Source organism: Petromyzon marinus, chromosome 10 (genome assembly GCF_048934315.1).
Source record: "Petromyzon marinus isolate PM22_M1 ecotype Great Lakes invasive population chromosome 10, UKy_Petmar_22M1.pri1.0, whole genome shotgun sequence".
In the NCBI taxonomy this organism is placed as follows: domain Eukaryota; kingdom Metazoa; phylum Chordata; class Hyperoartia; order Petromyzontiformes; family Petromyzontidae; genus Petromyzon; species Petromyzon marinus.
Window position 1 is genome coordinate 10,968,815 of NC_133676.1, and position 13,922 is coordinate 10,982,736.

The following is a 13,922-nucleotide window of genomic DNA, read 5'->3' on the forward strand; positions in this document are numbered from 1 at the left end:
ACCATGCTGGTCAGTGCGGGTTTGGATTGGCAAGTAGCTGTAAATATATAATTGTTATTCTGTGTGATACATAGTTCACAAAAAGATGTTTGCGAGCGAGTCCATGACCGATGTCGATTCTAATGGTGCTCTGGAAGGGCTAGAAAGCTCACATTTGCCAAAAGAAATGTTGAGGGCTTACGAATGTAATGTCGGTTTCAAATTCATAGACGCAATATTTTCGACACTACTTCACCACGCTGGTCAGTCTGGGTTTGTGAATGAGAGGGCGCCCAGGACTGGTTCAGATATCACTCGCCACCGATTTAGCCGCGAATCGAACTCGAACTCGGGTCGCCCGGGGCCCCACACGGCAGCGCGCTAGCCAACAAATCACATACCTACATAAACACGGCGTCCTAAAAATGCACGCACGCACAGAAAACTGCCACATCTCGCCAAAGCACCTCACGCCCTCATTTGCAAACCCTCTGCGGCGACGCCCCCCGAGGAGTCGAGAAAGCTGCCTTGAGAGGAATACCGCCAGCGGAGACGGCGCTGACTAATCATCGGCCGCGGCGGACCGATGCCATCACCGCCGCGCGCCTTCCCGCATGGCAATGAGGGTGCCGGTTGTCGTCACGGCGCTCACCGACAGGGAAGGGGGAGGCGAGGGGGGTTCATCACCCCGGCACGACGCTGCTCATCTGCTAATTGCCATCCCAGAGAGCCGCCAAGAGCAATTATCCACATCACAAACAGCGAGCGGCGGTGGCGGTTGCGGCGGCGGCTGCGGTATTGGCGGTGGAATATTTTCAGAACGCGTCATGTCAGTGCGGGAGCGTAATTGCACGAGAAAAACCCAGAGTGCTATAAGATTCCACCATCAAACCCCAGCTGGCCCAGCGCAGTAACAGTGGGTTAGATACCGCGCTAATTAGAAGGGTGCGCATCTCTGCAGAAGAGTCTCTTGATATTAATTAATAAAGATAATTTACTGCACGTGACACTCGTCTGCACAGCAGCGGTTGAAAAGCGAACATTATTTTTGTTTTTCTCATGAAATTCGAGTTGTGCTCCCGGCGTCACGACGATTAGACGAGTTTGTTTACAATTGTGAACTCTCGCGGCTGGTAGTGGACCACCTTGTGTCAGGGAACAGCTTTGGAAGATGTCACTTCACAAAGGCACCTTAAGCCACACAGATCATGGCCACACATTGTATTATGCCTCCTGCAAAGAATGTTTGTCGCATGTCAATCAAACCAAAATATGAATCCTCAGTGCTCTAATGATTCTAAAGGATCGCGAGAGATGGCGGAGGCTGGGAGAGCCTTCAACCAGCAGCGGATTGAGCATGGCTGTTGATGAGGATGACTACGGTGGTGATGATGATGATGACAGCATTTTCATTCCGCGCTGTCCAGAGTGTCTCTGTTCTGATTCCGCGATCTCGTTTCGACTTACGGGAGCTCGCGCGTCGCGTTCACGCTCCTTCGCCTTCACGCTCGGCACGCGGCGTAGGCACACGACGTGTCCGCCGTGGTTATCGCCACCGCGGGAGAGATTTACACAAGTGAGCAACGTGCACCGGGGGATTAATGGCTCGCTCGCCGTTCATTCTCTTTAGAAGTAAAAACGTTCCGGAGAAGCTGCCCGACGAGGACAGCTCCTTTGTGGAGCCTATCTACGGACCTTTGTTGATCCACTGCTGAATGGAGGCTATGTCAGTTTTGGGGGTTGTTTGACCAACTTCACACCGATTGTCAACATGCCCTCTCTGTACAAGCTCTTGATGTACATTTTTATTTAAACGAGGTAAGCTGCACAGGGGGTGGACCGGTGGCGTGCTCGTTGCGCAGTGCGATATGAACCCGGCACCATGAGTTCCAGTCCCGGTTATGGACAACAAGGGCGGTGAGTGGAGTTTGCATGTCTCTCTCCCCCGTGGTCGCGTGAATTTTTCTCCGGCTTCTCCGGTTTTTTCCTACACATTTAGAAACACGCGTTTAGAGTATTTGGTTGCTATAAATTTCCACATAAGCCAGTTCGTTGAGCTATCAATTGTGGCCAGGTCGCTTCTGAAAAAAGAGCTATACAGCTCAGTGGGCCTTACGCGGTAAAATCCGAGCCTATCCTGAGCAGGCCCTTCACCTTCCCGCATTGACAAGTTTGATAAAATATGGTTAAACAAACCCAATCACTGATGCGGTGTGGACAGGCCATCAATAATGACAGAGTGACAGTCAAGCGATGGAGTGCTTCCCAGAGGGCTTCCACTGGGTAGATGGAGTGATGACATCAGATCATGTGCAGGTGCAAGGTCAGAGAAAAAAAAAGGTGTGGTATACGGGATCTTAAAACCCAGTGGAGTAGCTATCCAGTGTGCAGGCAGTGCAACTGCACCGGGGCCCCACAGGGGCTGGAAGGTGCCCAGGCGCTGGGCTACAAAATGAAAACGAGGACACTGGACTGGGGGGCACCGTTTCATTCCTGGCACCACGGCACCGTGGCCAACTGCGCTCCTCCACCGCTGAACACATTTAGCGGTAAGCCCACGTTCGGTCCTGCTTGAGTCTGGCTCCAGGAAAATCTTTTGAATCCTTCAAATCCCCAGAATAAAGGGCGAGTTCAGCGCAATGATGTTAGGTGCGACACTGCAAACACAAAGGACGCCGAGTGTAAGCTCCGCCATGGAGCGCAAACATGCGGCTCTGACAAAATCAGGCGCACGTTATCTCCTGTATTGACTCGGGCTTTTTTTATTAATCCTCTCTCTCAAGCCCACGTCAACGCATTGATTATTCTATGCTGCCGAAGACATTCCAAGAAGCTATGTTTCACATCGCCGGCGTTTTTGTTAATTACAATTTAAATTCTCGTCATTACCTTCGTTATCATCGTCAGCATCGGCATCCCTCGTCACAGCACAGGCCTTGGGGCGCTTAACGAAGCGTGGGATTTTAAATAACCTGCAGATGACCATTCTCAAGGTCATCTCACGGCGCATGGCAACTTGAAATTCATCCGAACACATTCCTTCACGTAGCCAATCTTATGATTTGCAATCAATTTCCGCAGCCCAAAAAAAAATCAATGATGAACATTCCTTTTACATCAGAGTTATGATCATTAACGTGTGGTTTTTTCATTGCTTGGATTGTTCAACACATAACGTGAAAACATTACATGCGTGTGTGGCAAATAAAACTAAAATATGGCACTATATATGCAGTAGACATTCCAGCATTCATCAGTCACAACAATGGCAATGGTGACAGGCAGGGGAACATACAAAAATATAAATATATACGCACTTCATACATAATTTCACATTGTTTCACTTACAGCACGTGCGCTCTTGTCTGTAATAATTTCTCAAGCAACAAAGGCTCGAAGAAGCTCCTGCGAGCGGATGAGGGAGTGATTGCGGATGTGCTCTGCAAACCCCCCCCCCCGCCCATGGCACAATCACCCGCATCGTATCACGTTTCGATTCATCGATCCACCAATCAAAATTGATTCTGACGTGCATGATACCTACATCCCCACTCTGTGAATATTTAACAATTAAATCCCCTTCAACGATTGGATGACGATTCGCGTAACGTATTCCTTCCTGCTGATCGTGGTGCTTGGGTAAATCCACGTCGCTGTGAAGCGACATCAGCATCAGTTGTGTCTGTAAATCTACGTGCATTATACGGAACTCATTCTCACACACCTGATCTGATGCGTGTGTCCCGTGCGTCCGTCAATTTCAATCAATTTCAATCGAGTTACTGTTGCGCATCTACCCGGGACATGACGCACACGTGTCATTCACACAGCCTGTTCCCACGCATCTTCTCTGTCTGGCACAAACAACGTGATTCTGTGACATTTTAAGGTCCGCGATCATCCCACACAAAGTGCTTGCCACAAATGAACCACGATACCTTGCTGATCTTGTCAAGGAGCATTACCCATCACGCAAACTCCGAGGCTTTTGGCTAACCTTTGAACAAAGACGGTCACTACATCGCGTGCTTTCAGATGCCCTTCTGCGGCCGTCTGGAACGCTCTTCCCTTACGATATTAGGAAACCACTGCAGCTATGCACTTTTACATCTAGATTGAAACTCATTTTTTTCCAACTGCTTTTTGTGTTTCGTTTTTCATCCTTCCGCCGCACCTCCGATTAGCACGGTTGGCTATGTACAGTGCGAAAGAAGTTCAACTTACATAGGAACATCACCAGGCTACACAAAGGCCCTATGCTGACTCGTGCCTTGTAAGCCTTACAGAACATTTCCAACTTGAGTTTCTACTCCACAGGGAGCATTTCCTTCGAGCCAACGGAGTTGGGAGCTGCTATAAATAATTGTGTTAATTTACAACCTATTGCCAAGGCGCTGACGGATGAAGGCCTCCCTGTGCTGTGTCAGACATGGCAATTGCTTGACCGCACTTCACCACGCTGGTCAGCACATGTCGGTGAAAGGTGCGAGAAGGACGTGGACCGAACTCGGGTAACTGGGGTTATTAGCAAAGTGCACTGACATCGGTTACAGAGCTCCCCCAGAGCACCTATAGCTCAAACCAAAACACAAATGTCATAATGGCCTTTATTTACCCAGGAAACCCTCGCCGAGTCTGATATTTTTTCGGAGGATTCTGCATTGGCATATTTGCCTAATTTCATGAATCAGTGTTTGACACATCAGAGGGAACTGGAGTACCTGGTGAAAACCCATGCCTATAAGGAGGTAATATTCAGAACTTTGCAAATATTGATTAAAACACGTATTGCTGCACTGCTACCTCCGAAGCCGTCACGTCACAGCTGCGATGGGCGGCAATACGAACACTTATCGCAGAAGGCAGAGTTAACACAGGTTGTCTTTGCATAAAGTGTTGATTTTGCAGATGCATGGAGGTTAGTGACCTCCTCCTATTCATGCTGCAATCTCGGTCGTCATCATCATCGGCCATGGACGATCCTCTACTGAATGAACGCCTGCCCAGGCCGTCGCCATCTCTCACGATCCTGCGATGTAACAAATCAACGAGCACAGGGGTCGGAAACCAAAATAACAAGAGCCAATTTTAGTTTGGATTTGTTAAAAAATAAATACATCCATATTACAAGAGCCGCAATGCACTGTGGTGAATACGTGACCTCGGTGGGTCTTTCATAAATAACGAGTCACGAAGCAGTCCTTAAAGAGCGGCATGCGGCTCTGCAGCCGCAGGTTGCCGACCCCTGATCCAGCACCTGCACACGAACTGATGCCATCGCTCCATCTCCCCAGTGGAAGTCCTTAGCGAAGTGCTGCGTCGCTTGACTGTCACCGTCATTGTGCTTGACAGTCGGCCATCATCCTTTCTAGTGACGTGTTTTGCGCAAGCAGAGTTACTTAATTTTTAAAGTAAGAATTATGTCCTGCGTCTGTTCTCGTCACAGTATGGTGTAAAAACAATCACTCAAGAAAATACACAACTCAAAAAGCAAATAAAAGTAAAACCGAAGATGAAAGTGAAGTATCGACAATTAAATCAGGCCTTAATACAAAAGAAATATAAATTATACTGCAATGATGTGATTATAAGAAAGCTAGAAGTGAAAACCTGGGATTACTCTTTCCAATTTGGAATGCATCTTCGCTTAAAACCCCATCGAGTAAAAAAAAAAAGCCATTGGCTTATCGCCTCCAGTGCGAGATTTCAAGGGATTGCACGCACGCGACATTGTACCGCACACTCCCGTGACGATCCTGTACGCCTTACGTGTGCGGTGGGGGCTCGTTGGGGGGGGCATCAGCAGTGAAAGGATGGGGCCTGTGCCCCCCACCAAAAAAAACCCATTTGGGATCTGGATTCCTCATCAACTGAGCTAGGCAAGAGCCTGCTCACACGTGGGCCTACGATCTTGCCCGAGCGGGAGCCTCGCAACTCGCAGCACTAAAATCCTGCGGCGAAGATTAACAGCTTCCAACAGCTGTGACACCTGTCATCTTTAAACACAGAGCCCGCTCAGAATCGCGTTGCCCGTTCTGCCGGATTACGCCCACAGGCCAGACGGGGCGATGCCCCTCGAACGCGCTGACGGCGACCCGCCTCGCTCAGTCAACGGCCTCTCCCTTCGGAGCGGAGGGGTCTCTCCACCATGAATGGAAGGCCCCCGACCGTAACGTCGCCCAGTTACCGTATTCCCCAGATTTGTAAGACGCTCCCCCAAAAATGGATAGATACGCCCCAAACTAGTGCCTCGGCGTGAAGTTGAATGAATGTCAACAACAACCGCCACTTCACCTTTAGACCTCCTTTGCCAGTACCAAAATATAATAATAGGGTTTTTCCCCTTTTTTCTGGCAACAAAACTGAAACCTTTTTACAGGGATTCATGTCTTTTGGCGTCCTTTGGTCGAGCAACAATTGGGTCGAGGCTCAAAAGAAAGCCGTCCCTTGGTGTGGACCAATCAGTTTCAAGGACAATGCAAATATTATCATAGTGTGTTTTGTTTGCATTTCGACTGCAAGTATTGTGGTTAATGTAGACATGAATCCTTGTAAAAAGGTTTCAGTTTTGTTGCCAGAACAAAGGGGAAAAAGCATATTATTATTATAATAACCGCCACTGTTTGCCACTGAGTGGCGGTCACTTCACCACAGCGTTTGTGCCAGGCCAGGTGCACCTTCAAGACAAAAATCCCCCGTATAGCCTTAACATACTGTTGGGGCAAGTTCTGTTTGCGAGCACCTATGAAGGCCGGCACGGCACACGAAGGGGTGGGTGGCCAGTACCATGCATGATCGCCTTTGTCTTCACAGTTGCGATGTTTACACACCACACCAGGTACCCATTTGAGGCCGAGTCGATCTAGGGGAGGCCCAGGACCGGTTCAAATAATCGTCACTGGTATTGGCCGTGAGCGGGAATCTAACTCGGGTGGCCAGGTTCATAGTGCAACGCACCTTCCGCGATACTACCGCTCCCCATATATATGGTCACATATATGGTCACACACGTAACGGATTATAAGATATGCTCCCCAACTTCTGCTTTAAAATACAGGGGGGAGGAGGGCGGGAGGAACGTGAAGTCTTATCGTTAGAATACGGTATGTCATAATCGCTCGTTGGGGCAGTGATATTGACGAACGTGCCGAGTTCTAGTTATCTCTGCAGTGTACCACTGCCGACGCAGTATCACATTTTCATTTGCCTCCTACGAGATCGATAATGATTAACTCAAGTGCCGCACCAATAACCCTTCTGCACCAATATTTGTCATTGCATCTCTATAGATATGTATGAAGCTGGCAATTATGACGTTGTTGTTCGGCTACAGACGTCCCATAGAGACGTTTCAGACACGGGGGACGGAGTGGTGCTGCAGTGGTGAGCGCATTGCGCTATGAACCCAGAGAATTGAGTTTGATTTCAAACCACAACTGACATCAGTAACCTGCGACATCTGAACCAGTCCTGGGCCCTCCTTTCAACAACCTACAATGACCACGATGGTGAAGTATGGTCAAACACCCCCCCCATGAGTGACATGGTGCGGTAAGGTCTTAACCCAACAGCGGATTGACAAAGGGCTGTAAAGAATACATTTATCTAGCTGCAGTATGTCCAACCAAAGCATATGATATGATATCTAGAATTGGTCAAATCCAGCCTGCTTAAAAGGCATCCTTGCATGCTGAAGAGGAGCCCAATGTCAAAATTTACAACTCTTACACACACACACCCATGCTCTCCGACACTCACAAAGTAAATAACCACTTTACATCATAAAGCTGTCATCCCGTTTCAACAGCAGCTGTCCAGAGTACGAGCGTGGCAGGTCAAGCCCTCTTCACTCCCACACAGTGGTTGAGGCCTGTTTAGTTTCCTAAACCTCACGGGGGTGCAGATCTTGGGTCACGGGGGACGTCTGCAGTGCCAGGCAGCCACGGGAGTGAAGTCTGTCACGTGTCGACGTGTGTGCGTGTGCGGTGCTAAAAACACGACCTCTCCGTGCGCTGGGCAGGCCCTCGTATTTTCTCCCTAACACAACACTTGCCCGCAACAATCTGTTGCGGCTGTACAGGGGATCTTTGCCTTTGTGTGTTTGCTCAACGGGGTATTGTGGCGCAGTGGTTAGCGCACTGCGCAATGCACCAGGCGACCCGAGTTCGATTACGTTTCGTTGGTAATTACATCCAGCATCATCGGGCAACGTCGTACTCAAAAAATTGTAAATGTTGTGGATTCACTCTTCAACACACTGGTAGGCTAAAGTAGTGAACTATTTGTCTTTTGTCAACGTGACACTTTTTTACTGATTGGCCGTGTCGGGTGGTGGAGGGTTACGACACATTTATAAATAACGCGATCAAACCCAAACAAGTTTATTATGAATAGTATTGGTCGCGAAAGCCTACGTGTTAAATTGAGGCGTATTATCATACTAAAATTTGTTATTATTATCAAACGATTCCTCTGTCATGTAACACTGTATTTGCCTCAGTGATTTTCAGTGAATTCACTTCATGCAACTGACAGCACAGTGGGGGTGGCTACAAGCCGTGGCGCTTGGCCCTTCGGCTGAAGATGAGAGTCGCTCACCAAGCCATTACTGGGAATCTCTCTGACCCAACAATGCTCTTGCCCTGTTAAACGGCAACACCTTAACCGGTAGAGCCATTAAAAAAAAAAAACCCCACGAATGAACCTGCTCCTTGCCGTTCCACTACTTGGCCCCTGCTGGCCGATACGTCCGGAATATTCCGTACACAAAGACCAACTTGAAAACGCGCGCTGCATTTAAATGTAAACATAACAAAAACAGAGCAGTCTGGAGCAACGCGATCCAGGGTCAACAAGAGAGACCCCCCCCCCCCCCCCCCAAAATTAAACGTTTTAGTCTTTCTGTTGTGGTTTTAAGACGCGCGATCGCTCGCCAACCACGGAGCACTCCCCAGGTTGACCGGCGTCGCGGCCGCGGGGCGGATGAAGCGGCTCTACAGCGCAGGCCAAGGTCGCGCGTAATCAAACGCCGAGGAGGAGCCGCTCCGTTTGAAATGCGGATGGTGACACTTTCATCAGCGCAGCTGCCATGGGAACCGCCCCCGCCGGCGTTATATCGACGATGAATGCCGCACATCTCGGCTCAATATCTGTTCCACTCCCCGAGCTGGGTGTAGCGGCGGCAGTGGTTAGCAGCGCACCGCTCGGGTGTGTTCGCCGTTTACCCGCCGTGGCTAACATTGCTGGTGAGCGATATCAGAACCAGTTCTGGGTATGCCAGCCTTCAGCAATCGACACTGGCGAACGTTGAAAAGTATGGCCAACCAACCCCAAATAACGTGCATGGCGTGAGGAGGTCTTCATCCAACAGTGGATTGACAAAATGCTGTAAATTACGTTATTACCATATTACATTACTTACTCGCAATGTACCGACTCACTGCCCACCCTCATACCCCACACCCCGTCCCGTCGATGAATCGTTGCGATTTCATTCGCAGCCGTCTCTTCCGCAGTCTTATTTATGTTATTGATTGTTTGCTTTGCCTCGCTTGTACAGTTTGATTTACTCCTTCTGCCCAAATGTAACAGGAGCGGAGGGTATTGCAGTAAACGTGTGTGAACGACTCTCAAACAGATGGTTCAATGCGCGTCTTCGTGAACGCAATAATCCCATTTGTAAATCTACGATGCACCACTTCTTGCCTATGACTTCTGTGAAATAAATGAGCCGGAAAAAAGCAGTTTACAATGATTATATAAAGGTGAAAATAAATTGTCTCCCCGCTATTGGTGACCATCACATTGAATCTTTATACGATCCGGTCTCGTTTTACAATATCACTCGCCACTCACTCATTACAGGGGCTCTTTTATCAACGATACCTGCAGTTATAACTTTGGAGTGCGACGTGTGTCGAATTTAAAGTTGCAACCTTTGATTTTCTATTTAAAATTGAAAAAGCAAGCAGGTGGAAGTAGTAATCGCATTTTGTGTAAAAGCCAAACTGGGCACGACACACACACGTGTGTTGCTGATGCACCTGTCGAACGGTATCAGCCCTTTAACAAATCTCACCCTGCCGCCACCCATACAGTGATTGTATATTCGATGAATTTGCGGTTGCCATTACATTCAATAAGCTAAAGAGTTTCGTCCAACCCATTAAATAGCCATGTGATACCCTAATACGTATAATTTTAATCAAACATAGAATTGTTGTTTTGACACGCACTATTCTATGCATGTATCGTGAGCGTGAGAATCCATTTGAATCCACACTGATCATGCGTAGCCAGTGTAGAGCGCTGGGCTGGAATAAACATTGGGATGTAAAGCATCTGGAGATGCAGTTGCAGTTAGGGCTCCGTAAAAATTCGAACCGTATTTTAAGCAGTGGCGTAGCGCGGCTGGCATGGACCCTGGAATGAAAAGGGGGCCCCCTATTCAACTCCCCACCCTCTTTACAGCCCGGAGCCAGGACCCCTTCCCCAACCCAGGGGCCCCAGTGCAGTTTCATCGCCTGCACACCAAAACCATGGAAGTGCCCACCTCGTAGCCACGGACTGAAAGCAATGAAGGGGAATCTTAAAAGCTCCGTGTAAAAAATATATATATATGGTGTGCGAGTTACCCTCAGAGGTGGTGCTGAAGTCACCCGTGCCATCGACGCTCGCACCCCCCAGGGACTCGGCGTGCCGAGCAGCGGCGTAGACGCGGTCGTCTGGATCCGCGTTCGGTTTTTCCGGAACCCTCTCGGCGTCGCCATCCGCACCTCCAGCGCCGGCGAACCAGAGGTGCGATCCCGAGTCCCTGAGGCCCAGGAAGCCACTGAAGAACCTTCTGAATTTGTGCTGGTCCTCGGAAATGCCCGCGGAAGCGGCGCTCGCGTTGCGCCTGCCCGCGAAATCCTTCCCGTCTAAGTCGGCGGAGGCGGATTTTGGCGTCGCTCTCACTTTGGCGGAGTGGCCGCGGTGGTGCTGGTTGTGGTGCAGCAGGAGCAGCAGCAGCCCGTCCGCCTTGCTCATCACCTCGCCGACGTCGACGGTTTTTCGCTTGTCCCGCAAACGCTCGGAACTCAGGCCCGTTCGCTCACAACGCTCGTCACCGCCCTCGGCGGTTTTCTCCGCCGAGCTCGATTCCCCGTCAGCTTTACTCAGAATGTCTGCGTGCAGCCGATTTTTGGCCTCCCTGCTGCCCAGCAGCCGAAAGCTAAAACTTTTCCGCGGCTTGTTCACGCACGGCTTTGAGGTGGCGGCGAGGAATTTGATTCTGCCGTTCTCGTGCTGGCTGGTGACGCAAGCGTGGCACTTGCCGCACGCCTCCCTCTCCGTGCCCCCGGGGGACGACCGCTCGCCTATCACCTGCCTCGACCCCCGACCAAAGGGACTGAAAAACACCATGCTCGCCGGCCTCCGTTGCCTTCCTGGCAAAGCGCTCCTCGCAGGCAGATCCCTCGCGCATTTCACAGAAACGCCGTCGTCTGGTGAATTCCGAGGGGCAAACGCGGAGCGGGTCCTGCGCTTCACGTGTGCGTGTTTGTCTTCCGTGATCGCGCCGTGCGGGGAATCGAACGGAGACTTGGAGAGCTCGCCGTCGAACTGTGTCTTTGGCTGCAGAGGTATAAAACCGTCTAATGTTTCCAAGACGCAATCGCAATCGGTGGGGGGCATGCGGTTCGTTGTTGGGTCAATAAGGAGTCGAGAGTGGTTCACGGCCGCGTGACCAATGCCGTGGCCGTTGAGCTCCAAGAGCGACTCACTGTCTCTCGTGCACGGTAAGCACACCTCATCTGTACGTGGACAAGGTGGCTGAGACTGCGAATTAAACACATCGCCTCGATCCAGTGCCTCCACCTTCTCACCATTCAAGAATAACACAGGGGCCCATGCATCAACAATTAGATCGCTCATCTCAACGTCTCCCTTGATTATATTCGTGACCCCAACATTTGTCGCTTCACATTCCCGTCCCTCCCCTTTGCTGCGCGCAAATGCAGACGACATCTCACGATCTGCAGCATCAGCCCCGTTGGACTCGGCCGAGTGGCGCAACAGAGGCTGCTCCGAGCCCTTCACCACCCTCGCGCAAACTTCCGCTTGCGCGCCCGTCTCGCATCCGGCACGATGGAGGACGACGCGCACGCCATCGGCGGCGACATCGTCGCCGTTGTTATCGCGTCCTGGCCGAGGCGTTTGCAGCAGCGTGCCCGCATTGCCTTCTGGGAGCGCGTCCGAGCTCTCGTCTGGCTCGCTGGCGCTGTCCACTTCTGCGCTGCCGCTCTCCAAACCAGCGTCGTCCGCACGCCGCCCGCCGCCGGCCGCGCGGGGCGAACGATCGGACGTGGAGTTTGCAAAGACGCGACAGGGCCGCTCTTTTCTCAATGTCGCTTCTCCGATCTCATCGGGCCGCGGAGCGTGGCCTGTGTCTATACAGATCTGGGGGATGTTCAAGACGCAGTCCCGCCCATCTACTGCTGCCCCCTTTTGGCGATTGAACGAGTGGAACCCATGGCAATTCACAATTTGTTGGCGAGGTGTCGGTGCCAACGATTCTCCGTTAGTGGTGAAGCACTCAGCAGGAAAAACTCCTGAAGGTGGCACCTTCCATGCAGATGTCACTTCGTGTCTGTCGCTTTCATCCGCAGTGTGGATATTTTGGTTTGGCAATTTCCCAAGAGTTTTCGTTGATTTGTCACCAGAATGTCCATAACTGCGAGACATCCCACATTCACCTTCTTCACCATTAGCAGTTCTACATTTACCGGCAGTGCCATTGCTATAAGCACAGACTCGTGTCACTTTATCGTCCAAATCGTTCTCCTCTGTCAACGTCCCAACGCAGACCCCGTTTGAGAGCTGTTTACATTCTCCGCCGCCGTCTGGTTTAATCGCACGCTCCGCTCTTGCTCTTTCAGCAACCGTGGCCACCGGATACCTCCCAACACCATCACACCTCTCCACCTTAGTCTCTCCAATTTCCACACCGTCCACGGCCTCGGCAGCAGCGGCAGCAACAGCAGCTGCTCCTGCAAAAATGTCTCCCTCTCTCGTGCTCTCATGCAGGCACTCTCTCTTCACCAAGGTCAGGCGAATGCAAAAGACGGTCTTCCTCTTGTGCGACGCCGGCTGCGGTCGCAGAGCTCTGGAGCCACCGCAGTTCAGCACAGCTGCACGGTCCGGCCCTTGCACATCCATAACGTCCTTCGTCACGATCCCCTGCGATGACGGTCGTTGCTGTCGTGGTTGTCGGGCGCATCAGCGGGCGCACGCCGTTACGGCACACGCGTGACACCTGTTGTGGCTGGGACGCCAAACACCGTCCGGCGACACGTCTGCAGGTCCGGGCATCCTTTTTTTTTTGATGACCAACTTATTGAAGCGAATTTGATTTGTCTTAGGCCAGCGTTTGTCTCAGTGCTACAGCTAATGTAAAATTAAAACAAATTCATGACACCGCTACCGTGTGTTTTCAAGAACACATTTAGGATTATGCATTTTAAACACGTAAAGCGGCGAACTCAAAACCGCTGCTCCTTGTCCCGACCAACGCGGCCTGCAGCACACGCCACAAACGCGACGGCCGTCCGAGCTGAAGATGGCCCGAGCAGAGTAAAGGCAACGAAACAAACAAGCACGCATGCCGCTCGAGTCACGTACCCCAAGAACTTTCTCTCAAGAGACATTCACCGGTAACGTGCTGCTCCGGCGGGCCGGTGACCAGGATAAAACGACGCGACTCGGGAGCACCGGCTGCGGAGTCTCCGACGCGAGGATTCGCAACGATCTCGCTTCGCCCCCAGCCGAGCAACGGAGCTCCCTGCCTCGCTGGCGCCGCGAGCCGTCTGTGCGAGACACACTCGCTACACCACCCCCCCACACACACAGCCGCACGCCACCCACCCTCTCCAGCAGCCGCGCGTTGGGGCTGTGTTGCGGTTGTG

The 13,922-nt window shown here is 51.2% G+C and overlaps 1 protein-coding gene across 3 annotated transcripts in view; it reads right to left on the reverse strand.

The window, feature by feature from the left end:
* LOC116940920 (arf-GAP with GTPase, ANK repeat and PH domain-containing protein 1-like) overlaps nucleotides 1-13,922 on the reverse strand; it is a 124,067-nt gene that overhangs the window by 73,319 nt on the left and 36,826 nt on the right. The window contains exon 1 of one of the 3 annotated variants that reach the window (XM_032951300.2): nucleotides 10,614-13,902. The exons of the other annotated variants lie outside the window; for them this stretch is intronic. Within the exon in view, the coding sequence (XP_032807191.2) occupies nucleotides 10,614-13,176 (2,563 nt within the window). The 5' untranslated portion in view covers nucleotides 13,177-13,902. Of the gene's footprint in view, nucleotides 1-10,613; nucleotides 13,903-13,922 lie in introns of those variants that run through there. 3 annotated transcript variants of the gene reach the window in all.